A 19,012-nucleotide genomic window follows, 5' to 3' on the forward strand; every position below is an offset into this window, starting at 1 on the left:
AGGACTTTTGAAATTAATACAGTGGTACCTCGGGTTACAGATGCTTCAGGTTACAGACTCCACTAACCCAGAAATAGTACCTCAGGTTAAGAACTTTGCTTCAGGATGAGAACAAAAATTGTGTGGCGGCAGCGCGGCAGCAGCGGGAGGCCCCATTAGCTAAAGTGGTGCTTCAGGTTAAGAACAGACCTCCAGAACGAATTAAGTTCTTAACCCAAGCTACCAGTGTAATCACAATCTGATGTGGAAATTGAGCATAATTAAAAAATGGATAAACTGAGAAAAAGCGAAAATGATGTATTCTCCTATCCCTAATCACCACCACAGTAACTAAGCAGGTTAGAGGAGGGATGAGTCTTCCTTTCCCTCCTCTGCCAATCTGGCTGATAAAAGGCAACTTTTAAATTAGTCTGATAAGAGGTTAGTAGCCTGCATTTCTATGCAAGTTACAGCTTTCCTTCCTCTGAAGTCAGCAGAGAAATACAGGCTGCTTTCCTTTCAACAGGCTAGTAACCTTTGTAGGATTATTTACAAGGCCGCCTTAGATTACACCCATCAAACACTCTGTAGCTGCATTAAAAGTCTAGGGAAGTGTGACACCTGAGGCACTGCCACTGTGGAGATCCCCACAATACTAACTCAGGGGTTTCTGTGTCTGCTTCCACAAACAGCACATGCATACTAAGTGAGCAGCTGTTTCACATGAGAGGAAGGAAGGCTTCCTCAGAGAAACTGTGCTGGCCTATGATCAGACAATCTTCTTTGGTGGCAGGGCCGATGCAATATATAGGACAGACGCATCCTGTCATTGGAATGGAGATAAGAATGGTCCTGATGGGTGAGGCTAGTAGCCAGCTGTGTGTGATGGCCTGGGAATCGGATTCAGAGGTTCCTGAGGAATCCCAGCCTGCATAGGAGTCCCCACCTCCAGGACCAGCTGAGCCGGGGCTGGGGCTTGAACCTGAAGGGTCCTCACCTGTGCCGGATCCTCAGGAGCAGACACCAGCTGAGTCTGCTCTGGCTCCGGAGGTGATGGAGCACCCACTGCCTGCAGGTGCTCCACTCTCAGCCCCATCAGGGGAAGAGGAGGTTGGCTCTGGGTCCGGTAACCCTCCAGCCTCTCCTGAGCTGCAGAGGCTCAGGGCAGAGAGGCGGAGGGAACTAAGTTCTTGCAGGAGGAGTGCTTGCCTCCAGGCCAGGAGAGGCACGTCACCTGTGGACCGGGGCCGCCCTATGCCTCGGGGCAGATAAAAGCCAGCCAGCCCAGTCCCAGGTTGCGGGAGCAACATTGTTGGTAACCTGTTCCTGCCAGCACCCTGTCTGCCAGAGTTCCTGACCTCACCCGACTCCTTGCCTTGGACCCTGCTTCAGCCTTGATGGACAGCCTCCATACCACACCCTCGACCTCGGAGTGGACTCGGACCATGCCGCACAGTAACCCCCCGGGACCAGCACACTGTGGCGATCACACAGGGTCCCCAGACATTTAATGGTCTATTGATCCCTGTGCCACCACTGTGCTTGCTTCCCTGCTGCCACCAACCCGTTACTCTCGGGTAAAACACTGAGTCCAGACGGTTGTTAAAACTGAACCAAATAAACAAGTTCATTTTATAAGCATTAACAAGTTTATGGTTTCTCAGATAATATTCCTGTCAGTTTCTTAACTTTAGTTTCTTTACCAGCCAATACCTTCTGACTGATTATATCAACTGTTTGACTGACTCCTCTTAACAGATTCATTCTCACACACACATCAGACTAGCCCAACCCACAGACTTATCCTCCCTCTCTCTTCTCTAACTCCAGACTCTTCTCAACCACCCTAACTCTAACTCCTCCCCTTGGGTTCCCATTGGTTAGTCATTTTACAATTAGTTAACCCTTTCCTTATGAACCCAGGATGATGTCACACACCTAGGAGGGCAAACGCCACACCAGCCAAATGTCTGTGGGAAGCCTGCAGGCAAGACCTGAGCATAACAGCAATTTCCACTCCTGCAGTTTCCAGAACCTGGTATTCAGTGGAGATAGGTAAAGGTAAAGGGACCCCTGACCATTAGGTCCAGTCGTGGCCAACTCTGGGGTTGCGGCGCTCATCTCTCTTTATTGGCCGAGGGAGCCAGCATCATTAACATCATTATTAGCAGCCATCCTCTATGAACTGATCTAATCCTCTTTTCAAGTTTATGGCTGTCACTGCTTCTGCTGGGAATGAATTCCCTACTTTATGTGCTGTATGGAGGAATACTCCCTTTTCCCCTTTCCTGAATCTTCCAACATTTAGTGTCACTGGGTGTCCACACGTTTTAGCGCTGTAAGAGGGCAGCTCCAGTATCGTCTTGGCTAACTTGCAGCAGCTGTCCAGAGTTTCTAACTGGGGACATTCTCAGCCCTACCTGGGGATACTAGGGATTGAGACTGGGGTCTTTTGCATGTAAAGCACATGCTTTACCACTGAGCTATGGTCCCTTTCCTGTTAATTTATTTAAACATATGTTTTTATTTATGCATGCATACCAAGCAAAAACAAAATGGAGTGTTGGGGGGGGGGCGTTTTCCAAACAAGGAGCTAAGAAAAATAGGCCCAAATAAGTAAACAAGCAGGCAATCAATTCAACATATCAAGAGATAAATGAGATGCAGTTTCCACCAGTGGTAAATGCTGATTATATACAAGCCCTTCTATTCGCTTTTTTTTACATTTTGTACCTTCCATCCAGCTTATTCAGACCTGCATCAATTTGCTCTTTTGCAGCAAGGACGTTTCAGCTATCTTTCTGATGAGAGAGGTTTCCCAAAACTCTGACCCATTTTAACATAGGAACTCCTAAATATTTTATTTGGTAACAAGAGTCAGGCAATGGCAGACAAAGTCATGATTGAGTGGTCTGGCTGATCTGAGCCTCGCACTCTCAAGGGGACACCAAAATAACTTTCCCAGAAACTTTCCCCTCCTCTGCAACCCCTTTCAGATTTTTACTCCCTCAGTAGCAAAAACTCAGCCCCTCGGAGAGTTTGCATCCATGGTCTTCATTTCCTCTGATAAGGACCTTGTTTGCTTTGAATCCATGTGTGAAGTGGAATGCAAATGACCGGGGGGGGGGGCGAGAAAGAGAAGAGTTATGGGGATGAGTGCCAAAAAATTACGCACGGTGCCCAAAAAAAGACATTCTATTAGAACCAGAATGGAGAGTGGGAGGGAGAACTAGCGATGCGTAGCAAGCCTACCGAAGACCCTTCGATGTTATGAAAACAGATGGAAGTGAAATCATGCTTGTGTTAAAAGGCTTGATAGGTCGCTGTGTGACTTGCCAAAGATTTGGAGACAAGAAATGAGCGAAAGCAGCAGCCATTGGGAAAGAGGGGTAGAAGTCCTATTTCCTCTTTAGCAAATATTTTGTTGCTCCCAGGTACAAAGGCAACTATATGTGCATAGGCAAGGCGACGTGTTTATTTAGACGAGTTAACTTCTTTTATAAAAAATCTTTGCCAAGCTCTCAGTAGCCAGTGCCAAGTGCCTGTCAGGGCTCAACAGAATGGAGCTTGCAAGCCTTGATTCTGACGGCACTCTGTTTTTGCTTGACTTGCACTCTATGACGGCTGCTGGCCGCCACATTTTTAAAATTATTTTTACAGGAAAGACGATAATATTGATGGTTGAATGCCTCTTTCTAAACTAGGAAAGGTAAACACGCCAGATTCTAGGAAAACTTCCAAGTGGCACTTTTTAATTATTATTGGAAGGAGGGCTGCCATCCCCAAAGGATATTTTTTTAAAAAATAAAATCATTAGCTAGGTCCCATAAAATCACGAAAGACGCTTTATTGTGGCCTCAATTCATAGGTGCCACAAGGAATGCTCTACATATAGTCCAGTCCCTATGCAGCAGGGAGCTATGAGAGTTGGGCAGATCATGCAGTACGTTCCCATGACAGTGCTGAGCCACTGAATAGCACCCGGAAGTGGTATCTTATGGCAGTCATACAGCAGAAGCAGCATGGCTTCTGTAGGGTAGGTCCTGTCTCAGTAACCTAAAAAGGGATCCAGGAGGGATCCTGGAAATAACAGGAGAGTTAGCTTAATGTATGTCCTGGGAAAAGCAGAGACATCACCTTGCCAACAAAGGTCTGTATAGTGAAAGCTATGGTTTTCCCAGTAGTGATGTATGGAAGTGAGAGCTGGACCATAAAGAAGGCTGATCGCTGAAGAATTGATGCTTTTGAATTATGGTGCTGGAGGAGACTCTTGAGAGTCCCATGGACAGCAAGAAGATCAAACCTCTCCATTCTTAAGGAAATCAGTCCGGAGTGCTCACTGGAAGGACAGATCCTGAAGCTGAGGCTCCAATACTTGGGCCACCTCATGAGAAGAGAAGATTCCCTGGAAAAGACCCTGATGTTGGGAAAGATGGAGGGCACAAGGAGAAGGGGACGACAGAGGAAGAGATGGTTGGACAGTGTTCTCGAAGCTACGAACATGAGTTTGACCAAACTGCAGGAGGCAGTGGAAGACAGGAGGGCCTGGCATGCTCTGGTCCATGGGGTCACGAAGAGTCAGACACGACTAAACGACTAAACAACAACAACAATGTCCTGGGAAAACTGGTAGAAAATATCGCTAAAGACTAAACAAAAAAACAAGCTTATAGAAGATCCAGTCTTGCTGCAGCAGAACCAGTATAATAGAATAAATGATGCAAGAAGGGAAACTGCAGCCCAAGATATGAAAAGAGAGGTGGTAAGGGAACACCTAGCTACTTTTAAATGAATTCAAATTAGGGACTGATGAGCTGGACCCAAGGGTACTAAAGAAGCTTGCCTATGTAATCTCAGAGCCTCTGTCTGTAATATGTGAGAATTCTTGGAGAACAGGTGAGGTCACTACAGACTGGAGGCAGGCAATTTTTGTCCCCATCTTCAAAAAGAAAACTGACCAATGAGCTTGACGGCGATACCAGGAAAGGTTCTAGAACAGGCAATCAAGTACGAGCATTTAGAAAAGGATACTTGTGATTACTAAGACCCAGCACGGGTTTCTGTAAAACAAAAACAAAAAACCTCATGACAGACAAATCTCATTCCGTTTTTTTGATAGAGTTACAGACTTGGTGGATCAGGGGAATGCTGTGAATGTAGTTGTACCTTGCAACTTGAACGTTTTGACTCCCGAACACTGTAAACCCAGAAGTGAGTGTTCCGGTTTGCTGACGTTCTATAGAAGCCAAACGTCTGATGGGGCTTCCGCAACTTCTGATTGGCTGCAGGAGCTTCTTGCAGCCAAACAGAAGCCACGCCTTGGTTTCCAAACGTTTTGGAAGTCAAACGGACTTCCGGAACAGATTCCATTCGACTTTCAAGGTACAACTGTATCTTGATTTCAGTAAGGCTTTTGAGATGTGTTTAACATGTGTTAATGGGATGTTCTGTCTTGAATGCTTCCCCAACTTCTAGCAAATATTCCCCAAACTAATGAACAGGTCAAGTAAATTCTTTTCAGTAAATAGAACTCTTGGCTCCTTAGGAGAGAAACCTCCTACTAGTCACTGAAGGTGTAATGGAGCTCTCTAAGAATTCCAGAGACAGTGCCCAGCACACTCTGTTCTGCCATTTGCCGCATGTCCTTTGCCCAGCTGGCTGCCACTCTAAAGTCAAAATAGTAGAGACTAAATGTAAGTGCTTCTGCGCACAACACAGAATGCTGCGCCCTCCTACACTTAGGAAAGATGCTATAAATATAGAAGCAAACATAAAGGAATCTGAATTTGCCAAATGCCAGTAGAGACATTGTTTTTCCTATTCTAAAAATGACAGAAGGGGAAATGGCAAGAAGGGAGGGTGCTTTCTCCTTAGGTGCGACATGCTGGCTTTTAAGAGAAGTGGCTGAACTACTGCGTGCCAGAATGATTGGTAGGTATGAGTGAAGAACACATTAAAATCACATAAAACCCTGTGCAATACATAGTAAGGTTGTCGTAATCCCAACGCTAGGCTTTTGCCAAATGTCTCACTTTTTCCCTGAGTGCACACCTACTCTACACATCAACCATGTCAAGTGTTTTTTGAGTTGTGCACGTTCCTGCATTTAATAAAGCAGTAGCTACTTTGTGGAGAGGAGACTAATTGCAAAACCATGCACATCCTACGTAAATTCATTCCCGTATAAAAACCAAGAGGGAGAGAAAGTCCCTTTGGCTAATGGGGCACCATCAAGGTTGGCAGACTTGGAATGTGGCTTTCTTCCCTCACGCCTCAAATTCTGCATCTATATGCATGGATAATAAAACATTTTGTATTTCAAGATTGATTCATTGCTGGCACCACATAGCCAAATCTGCATATCCAGTAACCCACTGATCTTGTTTAGCTGGATTTATTGCTTTTCTTCATGTATCTAAAACTGAATAAAATAGTGTTTCCTATTTAACCAACATACTCAGATCTTTCACAGTTTTGCTGGTTTGCTCTGGTGATAATAATTCCCTACCTATCGTGAGGCTCTTTATCCTACCACCATTAGCAGTGAGTTTTTGGGTGGTGTCGCAATTTTACATGGTAATCGTATGCAGATCCCATAAATAAAATCACATGGATTGTCATTGCCGATTGAATTAAGAATCAATGTGGGGAAACAAGGTTCAGACTGTAGTTCAATGGTACAATATGTGGGTTATGGCCAATGCTAGTCCTACTCAAGAGTAGACTCACTGAAATTAATGGACATGACTAATTTGGGATCATTAATTTAAATGGGTCTACTGTGAGTAGGATGTAGCTGGCTTCAACCCTGTGTGTCCTGTACTGACCTTGACAAAAGCCCACAGGGCATGCATCAACAAGGCAAGCCTATTATTTCAGCACCATGGAAAGCTCCAAGTGAGCAACTTACTCCAGTGAAGTGTAAGGCTGGACTGAAGCCTTTGATACTTCCTGGCCAGATCACCCCTTCCAAGCCCTACTGTGATGGCCTGGGAATCTGATTCAGAGGCTGAACCGGAGGAATCCCAGCCTGCACAGGAGTCCCCGCCTCCAGGGCCGGCTGAGCTGGGGCAGGGCCTTGAATCTGAAGTGCCTGCACCTGTGCCGGATCCTCAGGAGCAGACACCGGATGAATCCACTCTGGCTCCGGAGGTGATTGAGGACCCATTGCCTACAGGTGCGCCTCTCCCAGCCCTGTCAGGGGAAGGTGAGCCTCCCCCTGGGTCCAGTAACCCTCCAGCCTCTCCTGAGCTGCAGAGGCTCAAGGCAGAGAGGCGGAGGGAACTGGGTTCTCTCAGGAGAAGTGCTCGCCTTAAGGCCAGGAGAGGCAGGTCACCTGTGGGCCGGGGCCGCCCCTGGCCTCAGAGAAGATAAAGGCCAGTCAGCCTGGTCCCAGGTTGCAGGAGCAACGTCGTTGGAAACCTGTTTCTGCCAGCACCCAGACCTGTTCTTCCAGAGTTCCCGACCTTGCCCGGCTCCTCACTTTGGACCCCGCTTCGCCCTTGGTGGACAGTCTCCAGACCCTTGACCCAAGACCGGACTCTGACCATGCCTCACAGTAACCTCCCCCCGGGACCAGCACACCTACCCTTTCTTTGAAAAGTGGATAGCCTTAAAGGGGCAGGGTTTTGGCTTGGAACCTAGTACTCCTGCTCCTCTTGGACAATTCCCTCTAGGCCAGGCACCCCCAACCTGCAGCCCTCCAGATGTTTTGGCCTACAACTCCCATGACCCCTAGCTAACAGGACCAGTGGTCAGGGATGATGGGAATTGTAGTCCAAAACATCTGGAGGGTCAAAGGTTGGGGGTGCCTGCTCTAGGCCCATGGCCTACACTGATGGCCTGACACTGGGATGGGAGTCAGTGTTGTGGAGAGTGCTAGTTCCTCAGGGCATGCAGACTCCAAGGGCACAGTTGTCCTGATTCAGGGGTTTCTGGCTCAAGGCCCTCAACCCGATGGTCTCCAATTCAGGACTGGGCATGATGCAGTGTCCTGAGTTGATCTCAGTCTCCTCTGTCTCCAGTGCTGCTTGTCTGACAGAACTGGTCAGCCCCACCTTGTCCAAGCTGCTGCTCAGAGTGACAATATGCATTGCAAACAGAAGGTTCCAGGTTCAATCTCTAGAATCTTCCATTGAAAGGAACATATAGCAGAAGGTAGCAAGAAAGGCCTGTGCTTGAGCCCCTGGTCATTCTCAGCAGCCAATGCTGGACTGGATGGACAAATGTGGAAGAAAGACATGATCCATGGAGGACAACATGGAGGACAGTATTTTTCCGAATGCCAGTTGCTGTAAACCACAGGAGAGGAGGGTGCTCATGTACTTGGGTCCTGTTTACAAGCGACTCATAAGCATTTGGTTGGCCATTGCAAGAACAAGATGCTGGTCTAGATTGGCCATTGGCATCATCCAGCAGGGCTCTTCTTCTGTTCTTTTCTTCCAGGATTTCTAGCTATTTATTTTCTATACCACCTTTCATCCAAGGATCATAGGGCAGTTTACAACATACATACATGCAAAAAAATAATAACTAATAAAAATAATACCCCCTTCCCCACAGTTCAGAAGGCCACAGATTGTCTAACTAGTGAAAAGCTTGAGAGAAGAGGAATGCTTTTGCCCGGCATCTAAAGATGTGTAATGACGGCACCAGGCAAGCTTCCCTGGAGAGAGCATTCCACATGGATGGTGAGGGCAAAGGAGGCAAATGGTACCCAAGAAGCAATTAAACCAAACTGAAAAGCACAATGGATTATGTCCAACTAAGTTATTCTCAGAGTAGAAGTTAATGAACCTGTTAGTCACATCCAATAACTTCAATGGGTCTCCTCTGAGTAGGACTAGCACTGGATAAAACCCAGTGGAGTATTTTTCTTCCCTGTCCTAATCTTGAAACACGGAATAAAAAGCTGAGTCCTGTTTACTGACCTAAGAGCTTGAGTTTTATGCATTTTGACTAAAACAAGAGAACAATAATGTGTGTTTAATAGCAATAGCCTATCTATGTGAGTGCAACAAGGGATGGCCATGGGGAAGAGACAGGATGAGATATTGGAGTGGCGACTGCTCGCTTTAAAATTGCCACTCTGGCCCCCAAGTAAAAAAACAGATTCCTCATAAGAATGTGAGAATTGCCATACTGAGTTGGACCACAAATCCCACATTTTTTCCCTGGAGAGCTAGACTTGTCCCCGCCATACACCAAAGAACAAAACTTTCATAGAATCCCAGAATATCTCTAGATCCCGTTCCCTTGATGCTTAAAACACCTGTTTCCTGGAACTGCTAATTTTAACATGCAAGAGAAGAAGCTTACTCCATAGGAACATAAGGTAATCACAACAACTGCTTTTAGAAATACTTGCAGCCAAGTCGCTACTGCTCTATTACTACCTGTCAGGTTTGAGGTGTTCCCTGGAGCATCCAGCACCACAAACAATTTTTAAACTATCGAACACTTCCAAAGGTTCACAAATTAGTGCAGATGTATGGGGAGAAAACATGTCACACACAAAAAACCGAACAGGCCACACTGCAAGCTGCGCAGCTATCCAAACAGAAATAAATGCCCTGCTTTAAGGAGAGAATTGCAGTCTACAAAATACTGTAGTTTGAGTGTGCAAGGGCTTGGTGACACCAGTAGGCAGCTATACCTGAAGCCTACCTGAGGCAGGTAGTCATCATATCCAGCTCGCTGCAGTCATTTGCTGATGCTGCAGTTGGGGGCTTGATCCAGCGGCCGATAGCTGAAGCCTCTGGATTGCAGCAACATGCAGTGAGATACTGTTTGGTCCAGCAGTCAAAGGTTCTACCAGTACAGTTGGGTACACCAGCATATTAGTGACAATATTCACATTTTTGTATGCAATTTCATCTAATATACAATTTCCCTCAAATATACAGTCATACCTCAGGTTACAGACGCTTCAGGTTGCGTTTCTTCGGGTTACAGACCACCAAAACCCGGAAGTACCAGAACGGGTTGCTTCCGGGTTTCGGCGATCACGCATGCACAAAAGTGCTAAATCGGCTTTGCGCATGCGCAAAAGCGCCGAATCGCAACCCGTGCGTGTGCAGACACACCGCTGCAGGTTGCGAACGTGCATCCCGCACGGATCACGTTCGCAACCCTAGCATCCACTGTAATGTATCTTTGCATGCTACTTTCACTAATACCTGCATTTACACGAGCATGTTACATGAGCACACGTGCTTCTGTACACATTACTTGGCCAGAGGAACTGCACCGCAAAACTCAGAAAAGTGCAGATTCCAAAGGATGGCTGTATGTCGGTTTGCATGTTTCGCAAACGGCGGATTAATTAATCTGACCTTTACCTGTGAACTGAATCAAATTTTTCCCCTATCCCTAGCCAAAATTGACCACAATGGGCTGTTCACCTGCGTATTCACCCTATTAAAATGCCTTCCTTTTGCCAGCAGGGAGATAATTATTTGTCACGGCAAGCCTTTGGCCGCTAATTATCTGTTGTGGCAGGATCTTCGGAAGATGGGTGTTGTACTGCAGGGTATTAAATAAACAAGTAATCAAGTAGGTAAGTGCCGTCCTACCTGGCATATGCCACTGATGCACATATCCAGAGATTTGGCATTGCAACGAGTACCATCCAGAACTTTGGGGGCAAGCTCCACCACCAAGGGTTTCCCCAAAGCTTGGCACTTGAGGGCACATGGAGAACTGGAATCATCATAGACTGGGATCCATTCATAAAACTGTCCTTGGTACTTGACGTCATTGTAGGCTGAACACTGCTGAGCTCGAAAATCACCAGCATCTGAAGGGCAGTCCTGGAAAGAAAAGGAGAACAACATTTTCCTCCAAATCAAATGTCTCATTCCACAACTAAAGCTACATTTTTACTCTCCTGTTTACCTGCAAGCAAGCCTCATTTAACCAAACTGCACTTACAGTTGAGCAGGCATCTATAGGTTGGAGTGTATATTATTCTTTCCCTGACTGACAGAGCACTCCTAGGCAGGTCTACTCAGAAGCAACTTTTACTGAGCTCAGTGAGACTTACTTTTCAGGAAAATGTATATAAGACTGTAGCATAGGCAAACTCTGGCCCTCCAGATGTTTTGGGACCACAACTCCCATCATCCCTGACCACTGGTCCTGTTAGCTAGGGATGATGGGAGTTGTAGTCCCAAAAACATCTGGAGGGCTGAGTTTGCCGATGCCTGACATATAGCAAGGAAAGGATGGAAACGACTTCAAACACCACCATCATGTATTGCTTATGAACAATCCCTTCAACTTTTTTTGCCATTATTTATTTGCTTGTCACTTAGGTTAGCTAACAATGTACCATAATTCTCATATCTGGTATTTTATACCAGTTGCATGCAATAAAGCAATTAACATAAATATATATAGTTTCACCAAGCATAATCTGTAACAAGATAATATTGTGGGACTTAAGAAACCACCAAGTCATTTAATTAGGCTTTTCAGATTCTCCATAAATCAAGAGGGAGTGACATGAGAAATAAGACAAGGAGAGGTGGAAAGGGACATGCTAATAGACTTATTTTACTCAAATTACTCCTAACACTGCAAGCTGCTGAATTGCATCTTCTACTTGGTCATTACAATAGTGAACAAATAAACTCCACTTCTGTATAAATAATTCACATTGATGCCTTCTTTCTTTTATGTTTAAAAAGCTTGCAAGCTTGACCAAGTAAGCAAAATCCCATTATTTCCCTTGACGTTAAAAAATGTGTCTTCGTTTTATGTCAGGTCTAGCATGGCACTATGAGTAGATTGAGGGGGGGAGAGGGGCAGAGATCAGGGAGTAGAAGCTAGATGACCCAGGTTAAAGCCCAAGTTGGATGAGGGGAGGTGGCCTATGTGCCTCAAGAGATGTCAGAACCAGCGAGTGCAGAGCAATGAACAATAAGGTCAGGATATGGATCCTGGGGGAAGTACAAGTGGGTTGTCAGAGAAAGGCTCCACCCCTGCATTGTTTATGCTTTTAAGTCTGCAAATGATGCACAATAATTGTTTTTACACTGTTTCGACGTTTCCTTTAAATTGAAATGAATGTAAGTTGTGTAGGTTACATAAATAGTTGCATACATTATGTAACTTATGTAATTTAAATAGCATTAAATGACCAACATAGCATTCCGTAGAAACTGAACTGCAATAGAATTTAAGCAGACCAGATTGTGACAAGTACACGTCAGAATAGAAATCGCTGTCGTCTTATATCTGTTTCTGCGACACATTTGGCATCATGTAAAAACAATGCAGATCTTGCTTTGGAGATACCAACTGAAACTTTCTGCAAACCAAATCTATTGGATTGACTAAAATGCACATGGTAAACGTAAAGGGACCCCTGACCATTAGGTCCAGTCGTGACTGACTCTGGGGTTGCGGCGCTCATCTCGCTTTATTGGCCAAGGAAGCCGGCGTACAGCTTCCGGGTCATGTGGCCAGCATGACTAAGCCGCTTCTGGTGAACCAGAGCAGCGCATGTTTACCTTGCCGCCAGAGTGGTACCTATTTATCTACTTGCACCTTGACGTGCTTTCGAACTGCTAGGTTGGCAGGAGCAGGGACCGAGCAACGGGAGCTCACCCCGTCGCGGGGATTCGAGCCGCCGACCTTCTGATCGGCAAGTCCTAGGCTCTGTCATTTAACCCACAGCACCACTCACGTCCAAAATGCACATGAGTCGTTGATTAAATAAAATTTTCTCATATTGGGCTGCTAATTTAAGGTCTGTCCCAGGTTGCAGATTGGGGTTAAAGAATGCAAAAGTCCTGCTGGATCAGGCCAAGGGTCCACCTAGTGCAGCATCCTGTTCTCCCATTGGCTGACCAGATGCCTACAAGCTGGACATGAGCACAACAGCACTCTGGCCAGCTGCAATTCCCATCAATTGGTATTCAGAGGCATAAAGGCAGGTCCAGCACCTGAAAAACTTAAAGGCCCCTGCATTACCATATAGCAAAACTAGGATTTATTCAACTGCTAGTATTCAATTAATGCAATGAGTGCTTGGGATTGAAAAGACACAAGGGCAAGGTATGAGTTTATGCGGAAAATATGGATTAATACAATGTTTTGTTTTGTTTTAACGTATTTATTATTATTTTTGCTAAATGACGGCCAAGTCGTGTTGGCAAATGCACCGCCGGCTTCTTGGCATAGAAAGACGTAAGATTTATGCGGAAATGGCCTAAATAAGTGTGTTTTTTTCCCTATGAATAGGACCCATAAGGATTATCTTAAACAGTTCCATATTCTGCACATCATAGCATTAGAATGTAGCTGTATATATAGAAACGGAAATATAAAACACAGGGCTTAAGAAAGATTGAAAAATCTCATTGGGCACTATATAAAAGAATAGCTTATGTAGTTCATTTTGCTGAGATACCCATAAAAACATCTTAAGGCACACATATATTTTTGTTTTAAAAGCAAGCAGGTGAACAGCAGTGGTTAATAATCCCAGAAAACGCCTTCGTTGGTAACCGCAAATCCATTTTATGATTGAAATATCATTAATATTATTCTGAGACCTACTTATTCCACTTGACTCTTCTGATCTTTACTATTTATACACTTACAAATCCAGATGAAATCAATTTCATGGTAAAATGATTCTTGTTGTTTTAATAAAAACGACATTTGTATTCTCTAGGTGGATTTTAGGGGTGTAATGGATCAAGGAGTGAATCAGTCTTTGCAGACAAATCAATTCTGCAATGTTATATACTACCGCATTTCTCACACAAGTCTGTAACTTCGGCAAATTCCGATCAAAGCTGATACCGAATTCCTTATTTGCAAAATGTTAGTAGGAATAGTTGGCAGTGGGGGTGGGCAAACATTTTTTTGCCAAGGGACCACAATCCCCCAGCAGGGATTGCTTGACGAGTTGACAATTTCCACTGATTCCTAAGGGGCAAATTACTAATGCGTTGTCATGGACGGTTTGGACACAGAGGAATGGTGTGAGGAACCAGGTGGGGAACTACAAAGGCAAGAAAGTTCAGAGCCTGGGAAGTGGTGGTGGGACAAGGATGAGTGGTCAGAGGGAGAGGACTGGGAAGAGGCGGTAACATACTGCCACTTTGAATTGTTATACCTAAAAAGAAGATGGGGAAACAATTTAAAAAGCAAGGAAATTTTTTTGAAGGAAACGAACAGGACAGAAGGAATTCTGAGTTGTGTCCACTGTTAATTCCACCCATGGGTAGGCCAGCTAAAATTAATGGGCTGTTCTCTGAGTCGTATGTAGCAGTTTACAACTCTCTCTTAGGATGGAAGAATGAGGCTGGTTCAGGAGGCATCAGGGGCTGCAAAAAATGAGGTTGAGCAGTGCAGGCTTTGAGAAATAGCTTCCCAGTTTCACCAACATTGATGGAGTCTAGGGAGCTCTTCATATTCTCTCTCTCTCTATATATATATATGCACTTCATATACGATAAACACATACACGCAAGGTGTATTTAAAAAAGTATACACTTAAAAAAATAAAGTGTGACAGTGTCAAATAATCACAGCTTAAAGTGGGAAAAAGATGGTCCGGACTTGCACGCAAATGCATGCAAAAGTGGCACCGACTAGAAACACCCCAGTTTTCAACGTCATCCCTGCTTTAGTATAGCAAAAGGTGTACAGAACAGCCACATAAAGTGATCAGTGTGCCGTATTCCAAATAAAGAACAAAACATATAACCCCCTACCCCACTAGGCCCTAATCTAGAAATCAGAACCTGGCCCACTGCAAAGAAGATAACACATTTCTGAGGTGGGGTGGGCGTGGGTGTGCATTGCAAATAACAAAGCAGTCCTTGAATATTTAAGGCCTTAAGTCTGTAGTCTGGTTTCTTACAAAAATGAGCAGTCTCATTAATTTATTCTGTTTTTTCTATACTCCACTATTGGGGGGGTGGGGTGGGTCTGCTTACCTACTTTTGAAAAAGCAGCATGCCAGATTTTGTAGATGCAATACCAAGCGCACTTGGTTTTTTCCTGCAAAAATGCTTTTTGAAATTTTGGAACCCCTCCCTGGCCCTGGGGTGGAAACTGAGTGGGCACCCACTGGGCTGGCTATTTGCAATGCTATCCCTGGTGCACCTGCTTTTCATGGATTCAATATCTGACAAGGTTCTGGATTCAATATCTGACATCTCCAGGTAGGAATGGGGAAGTCCTGTCTGAAACCCTGAAGAGATGCTGCCAATTAATTTAGACAATACTGAGTTAGATGGGCCAATGGCATTATTTATTTATTTTTTTAAATAATATTTATTCCAAATTTAAAATCACAGAAACAAAGAAAAACCATACAGAGTAACAGAGCAAAAAATAAACAAGTAAAAAAAACAATGAGATAGAATAAAAAAGAAAACTTAACAAAAAATATAAAAATGTATTAAGTTAATAATAAAACAAAAACAGATTAAACCTTTACATATCCTTTCCCCTTTACTTATTTCCAATGACCTCCTCTCACCTCCCAATTTTGTATTCTTGTTCAGATCGTATTTCCAGCAAATCCCTCTAATCTTATTTTCATTTACGTATTTTAATAGATGGGCCAATGGCATTATTCAGAAAAAAAGTGTGTGTGTGTGTGTGTGTGTGTGTGTGTGTGTTCATGTGATGAGCTGGTCCTTATTGATGAGGTTAGTGTCTGATGGTCTCCACTCAGGTCCTTCCCCAGAAATTCCCCAGAACCTGGTTATGCTGGTTTTAAATAACAACACTTTGGAAGTCCCGAGCCCCAAGGAGGTTAGATTGGCCTCAACCAGGGCCAGGGCCTTTTCAGCTCTGGCCCCGGCCTGGTGGAACGCCCTACCGCAGGAGATCAGGGCCCTGCGGGATTTGACATCTTTACTCAGGGCCTGCAAGACGGCGCTGTTCCACCTGGCCTTTGGGCTGGACTCAGTCTAACCCCCCTCTCATTTTTTATTTTTTATTTTTTTGGATGGAACCCCTTATATGGGATTTGTATATATATTTTTCCTTGGCTCTTTTTGCTGGCCCATGTAGGACCAGCATGGATAGTTGGCCCTGGTGAATATTTGACATTTTCTTCCCTTATGGCTTTGATCTATAGGCTACCACTAAAACGAGGCTGCATTTTAAGCTGCATTTTAAACTGTATTCTAACTTATATTTTAATCAAATGTTGTTGTTGTTGTTTTTATGTTTTTACTGTATTTATATTTAGTGTTAGAAGCCCTGAGCCCAGTCTTGGCTGGGCAGGGCAGGCTATAAAAAAAAAGTATTATTATTATTATTATTATTATTATTATTATTATTGGCTGAAGCAAACTACACATACACCCTGTCTTGTAGGAAATATGGGTTCCTTGGGGCATGGCATAGTTCCATTGTCATGAAAGAATTCCATATATATATATATATATATATTCATATTCCAAACATATGTGAATTTTGTGTATTGCCCATGATCTTGACCTGAGAGTGTATCAGACAACTCAGAATTAAATGTAATACACAGATGGCAAAGCAGGACGAAATGGAACAAGACAGGTGGGTCTTATTTGCAAAAAGAGGGAGCAATTAGGAATTGTATCCGCTATCGGAGTTTTTTTTTCATCTACCGGACTTGACTCACCCAAGTGTTTGTTCCACTGGTAGATGCCAGCAGTTTGCTCCATTATGTGGCTCAAGCCTTCCAAAACCCATCCAAGGGAAAAGGAGGAGGGGAGACCGTAGCGACTCAACGTCTTTTTTTACAAGACTTGTGCGCTGTCTTGGTGGAGAAGCCATTTGGCACCAGCCAGCTTTTATAAAAGTGGGCGAGGAGCTGGCTAGTTTTATGAGAGATTAAAATGATTCAATACATCCACTAAGCAGAACCTCCCACTGGAGGGTGTAACAGTCATATTTCAGAACGGTACTCCACCACCGAGTCCAGGAAACACACACTGTATTTATAAGCAAGGGCTGAGTTTGTGCCATGATTCCCATGGAGCTGCAGAAAAGTCACTGGATGTAACACGGGCTGGAGATTTCAATGTCCTAAGCACCATCAAACCTTTTTAAAAGCAAGTTTCTAGTTCTCGTTATTTATTTAAAGCCTGTTGTTGTTTTTTAAAGAAATAATAATGTCAAGGCAGCTAATGCACAGAAGCAATAAAACAGCATTATAAAACTGGACTGCCAAAATATTTTTAAAGTGTATATTCACTGTCTGGTGTTAATTCCAGAATCTAGGGGAGATGTTGACTAAGGATGGATGGAATGGGGGAATTGAATAATGCTGCTGCAGAGGGCAGTTAATTTGACTGGGGCGCGGCAACAGTGGGAAAGGAGGCATTTAACCCTTTTGCTCTGGTGCTGTTTTCCAGACAAAAAATAATCCCGTTATTTCCCCCCTTGTGCAGCACACAGCTGGGGTGGGGGAGAAGCAGCTTTGATCAGGAAAGCAACTTGGCTGAGAAATCCCTGCGTGCCTCACCCACAAAAGGGTGGCCAAAAGACAATAGGTTTTTGCAGTGATATTCCCCATTCCTTTCTGTGCAGTGCTCTCCCTGGCAGATGCTCATGGGGCAATCATTATCAGGCCTCTAGTGGAGTAAGGAAGGGCTTGTCCTTCTCATCGTGTTATAGGATCAGCATTTTAGGTACAGTGGTCCCTTGGTTCTCAAACTGAATCTGTTCCGCAAGTCTGTTCCAAAACCAAAGCGTTCCCAAACCAAGGCGTGTGCTCCCACTGAAAGTAATGCAAAATGGATTAATCCGTTCCAGGCTTTTAAAAACAACCCCTAAAACAGCAACTTAACATGAATTTTACTATCTAACGAGACCATTGATCCATAAAATGAAAGCAATAAGCAATGTACTGCAGTCACACAATCAATCAATCAATCAATCAGTAGCTGAACTGGGTTCCACACAGTCACAAAAACAACAAAAAAAGAGTCACAAAAACAAAAACGCAAAATAAATAGCAAAAACAGACAGACCTCAGCGTAGCAGTCAAAACAGAAGCGTGGCACTCAAAATGGAGCACGTTCGGCTTCCGAAAAAAGTTCACTTACTTCCGGGTTTGTGGTGTTTGGGTTCCAAGTTGTTTGAGTAGCAAGGTGTTTGAGAACCAAGGTACCACTGTATTGTATATTTTTAAATTATTATTTAAAAATTGTTTTTTTTAAAAAATAGTTATCTGCATTTAACTTAAGTTGCTTGGAGAAGTTTTCTGTATAAAGCACCGAACAAATGTAATAAATTTCAATACCACAAGGGAAATGGGCCAATACAACCCTTCCCGGTTCTCTGAGTGGGAGCCATAAAGGCAGCACTTCCTTGAAATAAAACGTTTGGATCTCCCATATAACATATAATTTTGGTCTGCCCTTTGGGGAGAGAAACCTGTGCCTGGATTGTCCCACTTCAAAACTGCAGGTGGGCTTATAGCAACATATGAAGTTTGACCTTACGCCAACTCAGACCTTTAAGTCCATTTAGTTCAGTATTGTCTGCACTGATTGGCAGCTACTGTCTGGGATTTCAGGCAAGGATTCTTCCCCAGCCCTACCTGGAGATGCTGGAGATAGAACATGGGTCCTTCTGCATGCAAAACAGATGCTCTACCACAGAGCTGTGGCTTATATGATTAAATCTTCCATTTTATTTTTTTATTTTAAAAAGGGCTGCCATGTGGGGAGGAATAAACCCAGATGTCAGGGGGAAAGGATTTTAAGGGAAGGTAAATTTCTGTGTTCAATGATTTACTTATTTTGGTATGGAGAAGAATTAAATTGTACAGGCGCTTCTCCTGCAGTCTGACAAGACTGGCTTGTTGGACTGGAGAGGTGAAGCAAAAGCAGGCAGCGAGACGTCTGGCAGCTCATTGGCCCTTTAGGTTAGCCGACAGCTGCCAAGTCAACTGCAGTACCACTGTCTGGCCATCCGTAGTGGTGGCGCCCAAGAGCAGCAGGCAACAGCTCCCTCTTCTGGTGGGCTTCCTAGCACAGTTGTTCCCAAACCCTTTTCCCCAAGGGACCTG

General features: G+C 44.3%; 1 protein-coding gene across 2 annotated transcripts in view; it reads right to left on the bottom strand.

Annotated features, from left to right (window-relative positions):
* The window catches only part of ADAMTSL3 (ADAMTS like 3), a 275,775-nt gene that overhangs the window by 161,378 nt on the left and 95,385 nt on the right, over window positions 1–19,012 (bottom strand). For both annotated transcript variants that reach the window (XM_080980240.1, XM_080980241.1), the window contains one exon: window positions 10,554–10,790. In XM_080980240.1, coding sequence (XP_080836366.1) covers window positions 10,554–10,790 — 237 coding nt within the window. The remainder of the gene's footprint in view (window positions 1–10,553; window positions 10,791–19,012) is intronic.

Source organism: Podarcis pityusensis (genome assembly GCF_964106645.2).
Source record: "Podarcis pityusensis genome assembly, chromosome: 14".
Lineage (NCBI taxonomy): Eukaryota > Metazoa > Chordata > Lepidosauria > Squamata > Lacertidae > Podarcis > Podarcis pityusensis.